Source organism: Planococcus citri, chromosome 5 (genome assembly GCF_950023065.1).
Source record: "Planococcus citri chromosome 5, ihPlaCitr1.1, whole genome shotgun sequence".
In the NCBI taxonomy this organism is placed as follows: domain Eukaryota; kingdom Metazoa; phylum Arthropoda; class Insecta; order Hemiptera; family Pseudococcidae; genus Planococcus; species Planococcus citri.
The window spans coordinates 55,628,181-55,643,521 of record NC_088681.1 but is presented as its reverse complement, the minus strand read 5'-3'; the positions used below and the strand labels follow the sequence as shown (position 1 = coordinate 55,643,521).

The following is a 15,341-nucleotide window of genomic DNA, read 5'->3' as shown; positions in this document are numbered from 1 at the left end:
ACTTGACTAAAAAAATTGGCTTTACCAACAAAATGACGGCCATTTCGATTCACAAGTGAGCCGAAATCGCAGATTTTCCAGTTCCCAGCATGTGACTGCACAAAATGTTTTGAAAAGAAACAAAGCTAGATCGAAAGAGCATGAAAAATTCATCACCAGCCAAATTTTCAAGTGCTCAAGTGTATTTTTTGATTTTTGGTGAATTTTTAAAAATCAAATTTGGGCCAAAAAAAAAGAGGAAAAAATCAAAATCTTGACAAATTGTCCTAGGAATCTGAAATTTGGGATGTACCCTATTTTCGACCTGCCAAGTCGATTGGAAACGGTTTCATGCTGTTTTGAGCAGTGTTCTGGACATTGATGAAATTTTTTAGAAATTTCGAAAGTTTCAAACATCTACTGAAGGCTTAAGTAGTCTCCAAGAAGTCGCTAGAGCCTTCAAATCGACTTGAAATCCACCTGCAGTTGACTTTATAATATGTTCAAGTTGAAGGGCAGCGTGAATTTCGCATTTTCAACTTCATTTTGATGGAATTTTGGGGACATTTCAGGTTTCAAAAATCTGCTGGAGGATTTAAGTAGAACTGCTCAAAACTGTTTGAAACCTATTCCGATCGATTTAGCAGGTCTAAAATAGGGCATATATCCCAAATTTCAGCTTTCTAGGTCAGTTTGATAAAATGTCAACTTTTTCCCCCAATTTGTAGCTTGAATTTTATTTTTAAAAATATGCTCTTTTGATCTAGCTTGTTTAGTTCATAAATTTCTGTGGGTCCTCTGTTGCGATTTCGGCCGCCCTGTCAAATGTTAATAAAAATGGTCGCAATTTTGTTAGTAAAACCGACTTTTTGTTGGCAAGTTTGCTCTAAACTGTTCCTTGGGATGCCTCATTTAGGAAAATTTCAATGGGAAACACAAAATTTGAAAAACTATGCAACATTGGATTGAATAGAATTTAATTTTTTTCCATAGTACGTAATATAATTTAAAACTACTCGTAACTCATAGGCTAAAATCTATAATTAATCTTTAATTACTCACATTAAAATTCTAAAATGTGTGTTAGGTTAACCAACTAAACCTAATTATTCAAACTCTTAAGCCGATTGAATTCAGCTCGAACTTGGTCACTTACATCTGAGAGAGATACGCGTCCTGTCGATTCGTCTATTGTAGGAAAATTTTCCACGCTGAAAGATTGCCAACTGTAATTTCGATGAAGTCCCATTTTTGGTAATGTAGTATCTCGTCCTGAGTAAGGGCACGTGTAGCTTGTCCCAGTTATGGTAGTGGTATCTGAGCTTTTTATGTCGTTCCAACCTGGCACTTGCTCTGATTTTGAACATATTCGATCGTCTTCTTTTATAGATCTAGGATCGTTATGAATTACAACTATGACTTTATATACGGATAAGTTGTCGTAGTTATTATTGGTCCATTCGACAATTCGATACATAAATTCGGGAATTGGGTATTTGTTAAATATCGGATTTTCTGAAGCTGTTAATTCGGGGCTGGTATCTTGTAATTCGTCTTTAACGCCAAAGTGTATATTTATGTTTGAAGGATGTAGCTAAAAATGGAAAAATGTCATTTGTTTAAACGGTCGAATCTATGTGGGCAATTTTTTGATGCGAGATCAAGAAGATTATTGAGGTACGAGTATTTCTTACTTTATATAAAGTGTACAAGAATAAATCAATCTCTTGCAATTGACCATTCGCAATGCTGCTCCAAATAAATGCAATATTTGCATACAGACAGGTGGCAAGTCTTCCTGGTGACGTATGTAACATGTGCATTGGCACTATTTGAGTTTTTTCTAAACGATTACCATCTGCGGGTTGTTTGAGCCCGACCTGTTCGCGTTTTAATGGCACTAGCTCAGTTCCAACACTTACATAATAATTTTCACAGTGAGATATGACTCCCTCTTTATGGAAGTAATCATTAATAATGTCCTTTGCTATGGTGAAATGCCTGCGAATGCTATCGTACTCGTAGGTCTTCAGATTGAGCACTGATATCCAGTAGAAAACCTGCGGTGTGAAAATATTTTATCAATGGAATATTTTTTGAGAACATTTTTGGACAGTTTGAAATTATTAATGGACTTGAATTATGTACCATTGTCTCATCTGAGTTACCATTAATCTGAAATGTTGTATTGCCATCTTCTTCGATTGTGGTTATGGATTCGTCATTAATGAGTTGTCTATCTTCTTGGTTTGGTTCACCATCTATAATCTATGTTTATAAAATATCCACATATAATATCATGAATAGGTAGTTTCTTCACTTAAGCTGGAGTGAAATGAATTTTTACATTTAATAAATCTTCATAGAAGTAGTATTGCAATTTGATTAATTTTCCTTTTCTGTAAAACATCTGTAAAAAAAAAAAAGAAGGAGGAAAATACTCAAATTATCTAATGGAAATTTTCTTGAAGTAATTGAAGAGTCCAGGGAAAGAACCAGGTAAGTCACTTTTTTTCAAAAATTAGTTTAGGGTTGAATTAAATTCACATTGAGGAGTAGAAATATGTAGTCCATTTACATTTTGAAAAAAATCGATTTTTCGTGGTTAAAATGGCCTTTAAAAAAAAGAGGAGAAGAGAAAAATGAGCCGAGACGAAATGTGAGGCGACAGGAAGAAAATTTCAACATCGTCAACTATTTAGAATACAAAAATTTTTCATTATGTCATCATAATAATCGATTTTCATCGAATTCAAGTTGTTGCGAAACACTGATTTTTCGATTTTTTGCTTGATTTTTTCACGAAAACAGTGACTTTTCAAGTCGTGACTGGCTCATCTCTTCATTTTTTTCCTACAATGCCTCAAGTTGTGTTTGTGGGATGTTGTGTGATGTATTTCCAGTCATTACCTTGATGAAATTCAAATTCGCTACAAAATTGGAGCCTTCTGATACTTCAAAACGCCGTAACTCAGAAGTTTGAAAAAGTGACTTACCTGGTTCTTTCCCTGGACTCTTCAATTTGGATCAGCTTTTTATGTATATAATTATCACTAACCTCGTATCCCATCTCAAAATCTCCTGACATCGGGTTATAGACTATCGATGGAGTCATTGGATTGTCACAAATATGTGTTTCGACTTTGGTTGGGTTTTCTGAATTATCGTAAGCTTTTTGTACCAGTAATCCATATCCACTTACGGTAGCTTTGCTTATGATTTCCGTAGAAAGAGGGCAGGCGGTAATGCAATGAGTTAATTTTGCAGAATCGTCACCATCTCTCAGTTCTATGAGCTGTTTAGTTTCTTGATTGAAAATTAAAGCTGTGAAGTGATGTAATGCACAATTGAATAATTCAGAGAACATGAGAACCTATTTTAGGGCCATTCAAATACAAATTATTTCACTAATTACCTTTTTGCTTCTCTGATTGAACTTCTAATAATGTATAATTGCAATACCATAGCATGATACAGAAGGAGATAAAATTCGACAAATTCATTTCATTAGACGGAGAAGGCAATTCTCTGGTCGTGGAATGTTTTAAAACTGCGAGCGGAAGGATGTATTTTGAAACTGAGGCATCGATGGTAGAGTTCAGATTGTTATAAACATATTTTTCATCACTTTGCAGCTGTCTATGTGAGTCAGAAAATTGATAAACGATTCGTTCACACATAATATGGAAAAAAATCAGTTGTGTAAATGTAATAAATTCCTGTCTTTGTAATCGTGTCTGAAGAATGAAGACGATGGAGTGATCGAATGTTTCGAGGTTTGTGAACATGAATAATTCAATAAACACAAAAAATCGAGAACCGTGTCATTGCTGAATCTTTTTCGACTGACAAAATTTACGTTAGGTTATTCCACATGTATTAGAACAGTTCGGAATTTTTCATCACAATCACACATTTTGATATTTTGGAACTGTTTTGAGAAACTGGGGATAAAAAACAATTTTTCGCACTTGCATGGAAAGAGATTCTCAAAAAATGCAAAAGAAACAATAATACATAATTGCCTAAAAATGGAGAACTTATAGAATTAGAGCTGTCCTGTTGTAGATGTGAATGTGAACCAAAAATGCATTTTTCCCGATTTACGTTGGTAATAGCCTTCAAAACTGGATGGAAGTTGAAATTTGATTATGATTCTCAGAGTGAAGGTTGTTCAATGGGACATTTTGAGATTTTAGTAATTTTGTTTTGTTAGAAAATTTTGAAACATAAAAAATACCTATACCTACACTTTTTTCCATGATGTCGAAAAAAGTCTTTCAAAACGGGATGGTAAATGAATTGGGAAAGTAACAAAAGATTGTCAGAACTCTAGCTGTCATTTTAACGTTTTTTGCCATTTTCCTTTTCGTCTATTTGCCCAAAAAATTGAATCTGGCCCGTTCTGAACTGATTTTATTACATTTTTTGGCTTCCTGCATCAAATTGCAGCTGAGAAGTGTCCAGTTCTTATCAGATTCGATCAAGAATATTCCTATTGGATCTGATCATATGTATTTAAAAAGTGAACATGAATCAAAGGTGAACTAAAATTTCTATTCTGATAGTACCGGGTCACCTTAAATTTGATCCTTGGAATGCTCAAATCTAAAGCAATGGTCGTGTAGAGGAAATTCAAGCCCTGAGGAATAATGAGAAAATCAAAAAAAAAGTCTCAGCAGCAGATCACAGCTTTAAAATTGTTTTTGTGCCCTTTTTGTGAAAACAGATTTTTTTCAGCATTGGCGGCACCTTAGGAGACCTTCAAACAAAATCCCAAGGTTGGGGAACTCACCACCGTCTCGTCTTATGCCTGTTCTACAATCATAAGATGCAGTAATGAGCTTTGCATGAAATGATGAAATATCGAAAGTGAACTTTTCTGGGTGAAGAAACTTTCCTGGGAACTAATTGAATATGTTTAGAAATTTTCAGGAGCTCGTGAAGATAGGTTTAAAAATCTTAAGTGCCAACGTGTATTTTTCAATCTTTGGTGAATTTTTAAAAATCACATACTCAGAACTTTTTGATATTGAAAATGGAGTCCCTCAAGGCTCTGTGCTTAGCACCATCCTATTTATACTCCTAATTGATGATGTCTGTAGTATTATTCCCCAACCTGTTTCCTTAAGAATTTTTGCAGATGATATTAAAATTTCAACACGCTCAAATAACATCAAACTAGCCTCAGAAATTACCCAAAGAACTCTTAATTGTATCGAAAAATGGGTTGAATCAAATGGACTAACATTTTCTGAATCTAAAACTCACTGTATACTATTTACTAAGAGAAATAAAACTTGCCCAGAACCTATCCTTGAATTCAAAGGACATCCTTTAGTTTTTAAACCAACTACCAAATTCCTTGGACTTAGTTTTGATAAAAAACTTACTTGGACTCCTCATTTTCTCAACATAAAAGCTCAACTTAACAAACGTCTAAATTTACTAAAAATGGTTAAAAATCCAAAGTATAACCCATCACGCCAACTATTACTCCACTTGTATAAAGCTCTGATACGTAGTAAAAATGAATATGGAAGACCATGCTTTACAAACCTCTCAAATAAAACTACTACCATTCTCAAAACTTTTCAAAATTCCTCCTTGCGCATCTGCATTGGTGCTCTCTATTCGTCTCCAATTAATAGCATTTATTGTGAAGCTGCAGCGAGCTTCCTTCTGATTTTAAGAAAATTCTCACGACAAACAAATTCTTAACAACTGTTGCAAATAATCCATCTCACCCTCTTCAAAAATCACTCAATGTCTACAGCTCTCAGCATTTCCTCCATACTTCAGGTCCAATCCCAGAATTTATCAAAAATATGAACAACTTACAAATTGACTTAGAAAACCTAATTCATAAACCAATATCTTATCCCCCTTGGTCTCTCAAACCTATATAGATGGAATTCTACTTAAGAAACTACCCAAAACATGATCACTCCCCATTATTAATCAAGACTCATTACTTAGAACTGTTATCAAACTATACAGAATATAACTTATGCTTCACAAATGGTTCAAAAATTTCCAACATTCATACTGGTTATGCTTATTCAATTAATGACAATGTTCTCAGTTTCAAAATTCACAACTGTGCCTCAATTTTTACTGCTGAACTCACTGCCATAAAACATTGCCTAATAGATATAATTTCCATTCAATCAGAAAATAAAAAATTCTTAATCCAAAGCGACTCACTAAGTTCACTGCTATCCATTCAAAACATTTTTTCTGACCATCCCATAGTCCAAGACATACATAAGTCCCTTTTTAACCTCCAAAATTATGATTACTCAATTAACTTCATATATGTTCCCAGCTACATAGGTATCACCGGAAATGAAACTGTTGATAGATTAGCAAAAACAGCCGCTGCCCCCTCCCCTCTTACCTCTCTCACTCCTGATGATTAAATCTCTAATCACTCACAACACATTTACCAACTGGCAGAACTTTTGGTCACAACAAACTTCAAACAAACTCTTCCAACATAAAAAAACAACCCTCCCCTGGAAAAATCTTGGCCACCTGAACAGAAAAGAAGAAATCCTTATTACTAGACTAAGAATAGGCCACACAAAAATTACTCACAACCACTTATACCAAAAAGAACCAAAACCCCCATGCCAATTTTGCAGAAACGAACCCACATCCATTCAACACATACTTTTCAACTGTCCCCAACTAAAACAAAACAGACTTACACTACAGATAAAAGAAAACCCACCCATCATCCCTAACGAACCCCCTGAAATACAAAAATTCATCTCCCTAATAAAAAATATAAACCTCACAAACCAAATCTAACCCCCCCCCCCTTTCGGGTGTGATAATTTTGTAATTAAAAACACCCAAAAAAAACTTCATCAGATGAAATTTTGGGGACATTTCTAGTTTCAAAAATCTGCCGGATGCGCTTGTCAGTTTGGTAAAATTTCGACTTTTTCTTCTCAGTTTTGGTTTGAATTTGATTTTTTAAAAATAATATGCTCTTTTGATCTAGCTCTGTCCAGTTCAAATATTAGTAAAGCCGACCTTTTTTCAAGTTTGCTCCAAACTGTTCTTTAGAATGCCTCCTTCAGGAAAATTTCAATGGAAAACACAAAATTTGAAAAACTATGCTACATTGGATTGAATAAAATTTAATTTTTTTTGCCATAGTACATACGTAATATAATTTAAAACTACTCGTAGGCTTAAATCTACAATTATTAATCTTTAACTAGGTATTAAAATTAAAATTCTAAAATGTGTGTTAGTCAACTACACGTAATTATTCAAATTCTTAAGCCGATTGAATTCAGCTCGAACTTGCTTACTTATGTCTGATAGAGATATGTGTCCTGTCGATTCGTCAATTATAGGAAAATTTTCCACGCTGAAGGATTGCCAACTGTAATTTCGATGAAGTCCCATTTTTTCTAATGTATTTTTTCCTGAGTAAGGGCACGTGTAGCTTGTCCCAGTAAGGGTAGTGGTATCTGAGCTTTTTATGTCGTTCCAACCTGGCACTTGTTCTGAATTTGAACATATTCGATCGCCTTCTTTTATAGATCTAGTATCGTTATGGATTACAACAATAACTTTATATACGGATAAGTTGTCGTAGTTATTATTGGTCCATTCGACAATTCGATACACGAATCCGGGAATTGGGTATTTGTTGAATATCGGATTTTCTGAAGCTGTTAATTCGGGGCTGGTATCTTCTAATTCGTAATTAACGCCAAAGTATATATTTATGTTTGCAGGATGTAGCTAGAAATCGAAAAATAGATATCATTTGTTTTAATGATCGAATCTAGATACCTACGTGGGCAACTTTTTAATGTGAGATCAAGATCAATGAGATTATCGACGTATTTCTTACTTTATATAAAGTGTACAAGAATAAATCGACCTCTTGCAACTGACCATTCGCGATGCTGCTCCAAATAAATGCAATGTTTGCATACAGACAGGTGGCAAGTCTTCCTGGCACTGTATGCAACATGTGCATTGGCACTATTTGAGTTTTTTCTAAAGGATTATCATCTGCTGGTTGTTTGAACTCGTCCTGTTCGCGTTCTAATGGCACTATCTGATCGCCAATACTTAAATAATAATTTTCACAGTGAGATATGACTCGTTCTTTATGGAAGTAATCATTAATTACGTCCTTTTTTATGGTAATATGTCTGCGGTTCGAGTCAGTAAAGTACTCCAATGTGAGCACTGGTATCCAGTAGAAAACCTGCAGTGTGAGAATATTTTTTGAGAACATTTTTGAATGATTTTACAATTTTAATCGATTTGAATTATATACCATTGTTTCATCTGGCTTGTCCTTAATTTGAAATGTTGTATTGGCATCTTCGTCAGTTGTGTTGGTGGATTCGTCATTGATGAGTTGTCCATCTTCTTTGTTTGGTTCACCATCTATAATCTATGTTTTTAAAATTAGCTATCACATGTAATATCGTGAATAGGTAACTGACTTGAATTATGTACCTACTACCTACCATCGTTTTATCTGGGTTACCCTTGATTTGAAATGTTGTATTGGCATCTTCGTCAATTGTGGTGGTGGATTCGTCATTGATGAGTTGTCCATCTTCTTGGTTTGGTTCACCATCTTCAATCTACATAGTATGTTTATAAAATTATAACATATAATATCGTGAATAGGTAATCGACTTGAATTATGTACCTACCATTGTTTTATCTGGGTTAGCCTTCATTTGAAATGTTGTATTGCCATCTTCATCGATTGTGGTTATAGATTCGTCATTAATGGGTTGTCTATCTTCTTGGTTTGGTTTACCATCTATAATCTATGTTTACAGAACCATCACAATATGATATCATGAACAGGTAGTATCTTCACTTAAGCTTGAGTGAAATAGATTTTTACATTTAATAAATCATTATAGAAGTCGCATTTCAATTTGATTAATTGTCCTTCTCTATAAAACATCTGTAAATAAAAGAGGAAGAATATACTCAAATTATCTAATGGAAATTTTCTGGAAGTAGGTTGCACAAGTTTTATGTTAGTAATTAACGCTAACCTCATATCCCATCTCAAAATTTCCTGACACTGGGTCAAAGACTATCGATGGTGTAATTGGCTCATCGCAGATATCTGTTTCGACTTTGGTTGGATTTTCTGCATCATCGTAGACTTTTTGTACCAGTAATCCAAATCCACTGATGGTAGCTTTCTTTATGATTTCCGTAGAAAGAGGGCAGGCGGAATTCAATGGGTACATTTTGCAGAATCGTCATGGACGTTCAGTTCCATGAGCTGTTTAGTTTCTTGATTGAAAATCAAAGCTGTAAAAATACGTATGTATTGTATGTACATATGGTGCAAAATTGAATAATTCAGAGGACATGAGTTCGGATATGAATTATTTCATTAATTACCTTTTTGCTTCTCTGATTGAACTTCTACTGCGTAATTGCAATACAATAGCATCATATAGAAGGAGATGAACTTCGACGAATTCATTTTGTTGGACGAAGAAGGTAGTTCTCTGGTTGTGAAGTGTTTGAAAACTGCAAGCAGAATGATGTATTTTGAAACTGAGGCATCGATGGTAGAATTCCGATTGTTATGAACAGATTTTTCATCACTTTGCAGCTGTCTATGTGAGTCAGAAAATTAATAAACGATTCGTTCACGCAGATGGAAAAAAATCAGTTGCGTAAATGTAATAAATTCTCGGCTTTGTGATCGTATCTGAAGAATGAAGGCGATGATGGAGTGATCGAATGTTTCGAGGTTTGCGAAGATGAATAATTCAATAAACACAAAAAATTCGAGATCGAAAATCACGTCAGTGTAGAACCATTTTTGACTGACAAAAGTTACGTTACATTATTCCACACTTCATTACTTACTGGATAAAGATTGAAATATGGTCACGATTTTCAATGTGTAGATTTCAGAAATTTTTTTTGGTAGAATGAACAACTGTCCTAGTAAAGCTTTTTGTTATTTTCCTTTTCATGTATTTTCCCAGAAAATTGGACCTGATTAGTTCTGAAGAGGTTTTATTTGATCAAAACTGTGATTTGATTACATCTGGCTGAATCAAATTGCATCTGAGAAAATATGTCCAGACTTGATCAGGTCTAAAAAAGGGATACACGTCCAAGGTGGACTTGAATTTTTAATCTGATTACACGGTGAAATCAAATCGGATCTTAGGAAGGTCCAAATCTGATCACATCAGATCAGGTCAATCCTACTGGATCTAAAATGACCTAATGTGAACAAAAACTTTTGATCTGACTGTATCAGATTCTGGTCACATGCAATCAGATCCAGGAAATGTTTGGATCTGTAATCTTGATCTTTATCCAGATAAAATAATGAAATCTGATCTGCATATGAGAAATGATCAGATCTACTGGGAGTATGAAAATTAATTTTGAGCGCGAGAGGTCGATAGGTTGGTGCGAACAGATTTTCCATCACTTCACACATGTCTATCTGACACAGTATGCTAACAGATGATTCGTTCGCTTTCATGAAAAGTCAGTTTTGTAAAAATGTAATAAATTGATGTCTCGATGATCGAATGTTGTGAAAAATTTGAATGCTAGGGATTTTATGTGTCATGGTTTTCAAACATAAATCAACTTACCATATTGTAAGCGTGAAAAATTCAATGTTGAATTCTATGTACCTATTTCATCTGCCTGTCTACCTATTCGAGCACTGAGTAAAAAGTGAGTCTAGCAAAAAAAAAAGCTCAGCAGCAGATCACAGCTTTAAAATGAAAATACAACGTGTTGAGATAATTTTCTAGAGCCCTTTTGGTGAAAACTGATGTTTTAGGACTGGCGATCCCTTAGGAGACCTTCAAAAAAGCTCCAGCTCGATATACTCCCCCCCCCCTCCTAAGCCTGTTCTACAGATTCATGATGCAGTAATGAGCTTTGCATGAAATAATGAAATATTAAAGGTGAACTTTTCTGGCTGAACAAACTCTCCTTTGGACTTGTAGAATATTTTGGCAAATTTCAGGAGCTCGAGAAGATAGGTTGAAAAATGTGGGTATAGCATCTGTATTAGAATGGGTCTTTTTTCAAATCGAAATTGTTGGCAGCATTCTTAATTTTTCATAGAACTCAACATTTAACATGTAGTTTTGCCCACTGTCCGGTATATGACAATAGGAATTATTCCACCCTTCCCTCCCTGGTCGATCATCTGGGACAACACTTTTAGCAGTTTGAAGCAACCTTGACCAAAAAACAGTTGGCCTTACAAACAAAATGGTGGCCATTTTGACTCACCAGTGAGCCGAAATCGCATATTTTGCTTTCCAACATGCGACTCGCATAAAATTTTTTGAGCTGAACGAAGCTAGATCGAAAGAGCATGCAAAATTCATCACCAGCCAAAATTTCAAGTGCCAAAGTGATTTCTTCGATTTTTGATAAATTTTTGAAAATCAAATTTAGGCCAAAGGTGGATTTAACTTAAACATGTTAATTAACATGTTTAAGTTGAAGGGCAGCGTGAATTTTGCATTTTCAACTCCATTTGATAAAATTTTGGGGCCATTTCGAGTTTCAAAAATCTGCTGGAGGATTCAGAACTGCTCAAAACTGTTTGAAACCGCTTCCAACCGATTTGAAAGGTCGAGAATAGGGTACATCCCGAATTTCAGCTTTCTTGGTCAATTTGATAAAATTTCAATTTTTTTCTCATTTTTGGCTTGAATTTGATTTTTAAAAATATGCTCTTCTGATCTACGTAGCTTTATCCGCAGTTCAAAAAATTCGTATGAGTTATCTGTTGCATAGCAAAATCTGCGAATTCAGCTGGCCTATCAATCAAAATGGCCACCATTTTGTTAGTAAAGCCAACTTTTTTGTTGACAATTTTGCTCTAAACTGTACCTTAAGATGGACCCTTTAAGAAAATTTCAATGGAAGGCCCAAAATTTGAAAAACTTTGCAGTATTGTATTGAAAAAAATGTAATTTTTTCACCATAGTAGATACTCGTATGTAATATAAAACTAGGCTTAAATCTATAACTAATCTTAATTAGGTACTGAAATTAAAATTCAAAAATGTGTGCTAGTCAACTAAACCTAATTCCTCAAACTCTTAAGCCGATTGAATTCATCTCGAACTTTGTCACTTATATCTTTGAAAAATATCTGTCCATCCGAAGCGTTAATTGTAGGAAAATTTTCCACGCTGAAAGATTCCCAACTGTAATCTGGATGAAGGCCCATATTTAATAATGTATTTTTCTCTGAGTAACGGCACGTGTAGCTTGTCCCAGTTATAGTAGTGGTATCTGAGCTTTTTATGTAGTTCCAACCTGGCACTTGCTCTGATTTTGAACATATTCGATAATTTTCTTTTATAGAGTTAGGATCGTTATGAATTACAACTATGACTTTATATATTATTTTTTTATCTATCCATTCGACAATTCGATACATAATTTCAGGAATTGGGTATTTGTTAAATCTCGGATTTTCTGAAGCTGTTAATTCAGGGCTGGTATCTTCTAATTCTCCTTTTACTCCAAAGTATATATTTATGTTTGAAGGATGTAGCTGGAAATTGAAAAATATCATCCGTTTTAATGATCGAATCTATGTGGGCAACTTTTCGATGAGAGATCAACTAAGATTATCGAGGTATTTCTTACTTTATATAAAGCGTACAAGAATAAATCGACCTCTTGCAACTGACCATTCGCGATGCTGCTCCAAATAAACGCAATATTTGCATAAAGACAGGTGGCAAGTCTTCCTGGTGACGTATGCAACATATGCATGGGCACTATTTGAGTTTTTTCTAAACGATTACCATCTGCTGGTTGTTTGAACTCGACCTGTTCGCGTTCTAATGGCACTATCTGATCGCCAATACTTAAATAATAATTTTCACAGTGAGATATTACTCGCTCTTTATGGAAGTAATCATTAATGACGTCCTTTTGTATGGTAATATGTCTGCGGTTCGAGTCAGTAAAGATCTCTAACTTGAGCACTAATATCCAGTAGTAAACCTAGAATGTGAGTATATTTTGTCAATGGAATATGCTTTGAGAACATTTTTGAATACTTAGTTATACGATTTTAATCGACTTGAATTATGTACCATTGTTTCATCTCGGTTACCCTCAATTTGAAATGTTGTATTGGAATCTTCGTCACTTGTTGTGGTTATGGATTCGTCATTAATGAGTTTTCTACCTTCTTCATTTGGATCACCATCTATAACCTATGTTTGTTAAATTATCGCATACGTTATCGTAAATAGGTGGTTTATTCACTTAAGCTTGAGTAAAATTGTTTTTACATTTAATAAATCGTTATAGGCGTCGCATTTCAAGTTGATTAATTGTCCTTTTCTATAAAACATCTGTAAGTTAAAAAAAAAAAAAAAAAAAAAAAAAAAAGAGGAAAATACTCAAATTATTGGAAGGTTTCTTGATGAAGTAATTGGACAAGTTTTATGTATGTATGTAATTATCGGTAACCTCGTATCCCATCTCTAAATTTGTTGACCACTGGTCATAGAGTATAGTTGGTGGGCCCTGGGCTACAGGGACCAAGTGAAGGCATTTTGTTAAGCGATTTTTCGTGCAGCATAAAGTTTTCACATAAAAGACCAGACTTAGGCTCGGTACAGAGCACCATCTGGCAAAAGTTATCAAACGTTGTAAAATCTTTCGTTTAACGGTTAGAAAATTTTCTATAGATTAATTGTGGGTACACCTCTTCGTGGTCAGGGCTAGAAACGATTAAAAGGCTTCCTGAAGACCCTGTTCCCGTTAAACGGCACAGGAGAGGGTATAAGTACTCCTTTTTCGGCTAAGCTACCCACAAAGCCTTCTCGGACAAGACTCACCCGATAAAGAAAGAAACCCGATTTAGACAAAACTCTGAAATGGCTACCAAGGCGACCCCTCAAGGGAAATCCATCCCAACGGTAGCAGACGCAGCAGCGCAAGCGGCGAATGCCCTAGCGAGGCAAGTTAGCTCGATTGCGAACTCGGACGAAGACCCAAAGCAGAGCCAGGAAAACCTAGAGACAGAGCTACCAGCGGTTGAGCCAGGACACCAGAAATGGCGAAAGTCGAAGAACTTGCTAATTGACTACTTGATGAACCCAGCTAAGAAAATCAATAAGGGAGACTCTGCGTATATTCTTAAACAAGTTAACATCATGGAGTTAGAATATATACAAATGGCAGCTGAATTGGCGTATTACAAAGGAATTGTGGAATCAGGGGTAGGGGCGCAGCCCAGCTACGCTAAGGCGGCGGCCACAGAACCCCAACGGCAGGCAAAGATCAAACCAAAACCGCGATCTACGGTTATAATCCGGCCTAAAGACAAAAACACGCAGGACACAAGTGAGGTCACACGACAAAAAGTGTGTGCCTCCTTGGATGCCGGGAAGTCCGGAATAAAAGTAAAGTCAGTTATCAAGACGAAGTCATCAGCTATCATCGTTGAGGTAGCTTCGGACCAAGACATAGCGAAGATCCAAGAAGACCAGAAACTAAAGGACTTGCAATTCGAAACGGTTAAGCCAAAAAGAAGGAAGCCGAAAGTCATTATCCTGAGTGTTGATCGTAGCATGGCAGAAGAAGACATCGTAGGTAATCTTTATCGTCAAAACGATTTCTCTGAGTGCGGCTCACTAGAGGAATTTATGGCAAAAGCGAAACCGGTGTTTAGAACAGGACCACGGGATAAACCTTACTGTCACTGGGTAGTTGAGGTGGACCCAGGAGTACGAAGACTAATTCGGTCCAAGGGGCGAGTTTACCTCGGGTACGCCTCTTGCAGAACGGATGACTTCATAAGCGCAACTAGGTGCTTTAAATGCCAGGCATTCGGACATACTCAAGCGAAATGCCGTAGGACAGAAACGGTCTGCGGTCATTGTGCAGAAATTGGTCATACAGATGCAGCTTGCGATAAGAGGCAGGAAAACGCAAAGTGCGCTAACTGCGTCTTTGCCAAGATACCGTCAGATCACAGTGTTTCCAGTCGGGACTGCCCATGCTATCGGAGCGCCTTACGAAGGGCGGCTGAACAAACCGAAGCATGACCACAGGACCTGCAGTCAAGTCAACGTTGAGATTTGCTCAGGCAAATCTTATGCGGTCTGCTGAGGCCAGCAGTACGATGGAACGGGCGATGTCGTACTTTGGAGTCGATGTAGCGTTAATCCAAGAGCCCTATGCCGGGAATAACCAAAGGACAAGGAAGACAAGAATTCTTGGACTCGGAAGAAATCAGGTACTCAACGCGACAAATGATGTCCCCATGGCGGCCATAGCTATTGGCGGGCAATCAATCAATGCTGTCATGACTA

At 35.9% G+C, this 15,341-nt stretch overlaps 4 protein-coding genes across 6 annotated transcripts in view; 1 reads left to right on the top strand and 3 right to left on the bottom strand.

Moving 5' to 3' along the window:
* Positions 1-15,341, top strand: part of LOC135847171 (uncharacterized) — a 354,358-nt gene that overhangs the window by 240,600 nt on the left and 98,417 nt on the right. The window lies entirely within an intron of this gene.
* On the bottom strand, positions 955-3,543 carry LOC135848710 (uncharacterized). The gene is made up of 6 exons (XM_065368677.1): positions 3,395-3,543; positions 3,038-3,303; positions 2,327-2,389; positions 2,128-2,247; positions 1,674-2,039; positions 955-1,573 (listed from the first exon to the last, which is right to left on the bottom strand). Exons 1-6 carry the CDS (start codon positions 3,480-3,482, stop codon positions 1,082-1,084), a joined length of 1,395 nt encoding a protein of 464 aa, XP_065224749.1. The 5' UTR covers positions 3,483-3,543; the 3' UTR covers positions 955-1,081.
* Positions 7,182-10,673, bottom strand: LOC135847544 (uncharacterized). The gene is made up of 8 exons (XM_065367108.1): positions 9,397-10,673; positions 9,039-9,303; positions 8,882-8,944; positions 8,682-8,801; positions 8,490-8,609; positions 8,294-8,413; positions 7,859-8,221; positions 7,182-7,746 (listed from the first exon to the last, which is right to left on the bottom strand). The coding sequence occupies exons 2-8, from the start codon at positions 9,237-9,239 to the stop codon at positions 7,252-7,254; spliced, it is 1,482 nt and encodes a 493-aa protein (XP_065223180.1). The 5' UTR covers positions 9,240-9,303; positions 9,397-10,673; the 3' UTR covers positions 7,182-7,251.
* LOC135847173 (uncharacterized) lies at positions 11,950-13,373 on the bottom strand. The gene is made up of 4 exons (XM_065366609.1): positions 13,311-13,373; positions 13,110-13,232; positions 12,655-13,017; positions 11,950-12,559 (listed from the first exon to the last, which is right to left on the bottom strand). The coding sequence occupies exons 1-4, from the start codon at positions 13,371-13,373 to the stop codon at positions 12,083-12,085; spliced, it is 1,026 nt and encodes a 341-aa protein (XP_065222681.1). The 3' UTR covers positions 11,950-12,082.

Excerpts from the sequence above, each read along its gene's own strand:
- LOC135848710 (XM_065368677.1), bottom strand. The coding sequence starts at position 3,482 with ATGAATTTGTCGAATTTTATCTCCTTCTGTATCATGCTATGGTATTGC. Across the intron at positions 3,304-3,394 it reads TCAATCAGAGAAGCAAAAAG|CTTTAATTTTCAATCAAGAA; the intron begins GTAATTAGTGAA and ends ATCACTTCACAG. Across the intron at positions 2,390-3,037 it reads ATTTTGAGATGGGATACGAG|ATGTTTTACAGAAAAGGAAA; the intron begins GTTAGTGATAAT and ends TTTTTTTTACAG.
- LOC135847544 (XM_065367108.1), bottom strand. The coding sequence starts at position 9,239 with ATGTACCCATTGAATTCCGCCTGCCCTCTTTCTACGGAAATCATAAAG. Across the intron at positions 8,610-8,681 it reads CTAACCCAGATAAAACAATG|ATTGAAGATGGTGAACCAAA; the intron begins GTAGGTACATAA and ends CATACTATGTAG. Across the intron at positions 8,414-8,489 it reads GTAACCCAGATAAAACGATG|ATTATAGATGGTGAACCAAA; the intron begins GTAGGTAGTAGG and ends TTAAAAACATAG.
- LOC135847173 (XM_065366609.1), bottom strand. The coding sequence starts at position 13,373 with ATGTTTTATAGAAAAGGACAATTAATCAACTTGAAATGCGACGCCTAT. Across the intron at positions 13,233-13,310 it reads CCTATAACGATTTATTAAAT|GTTATAGATGGTGATCCAAA; the intron begins GTAAAAACAATT and ends TAACAAACATAG. Across the intron at positions 13,018-13,109 it reads GTAACCGAGATGAAACAATG|GTTTACTACTGGATATTAGT; the intron begins GTACATAATTCA and ends CTCACATTCTAG.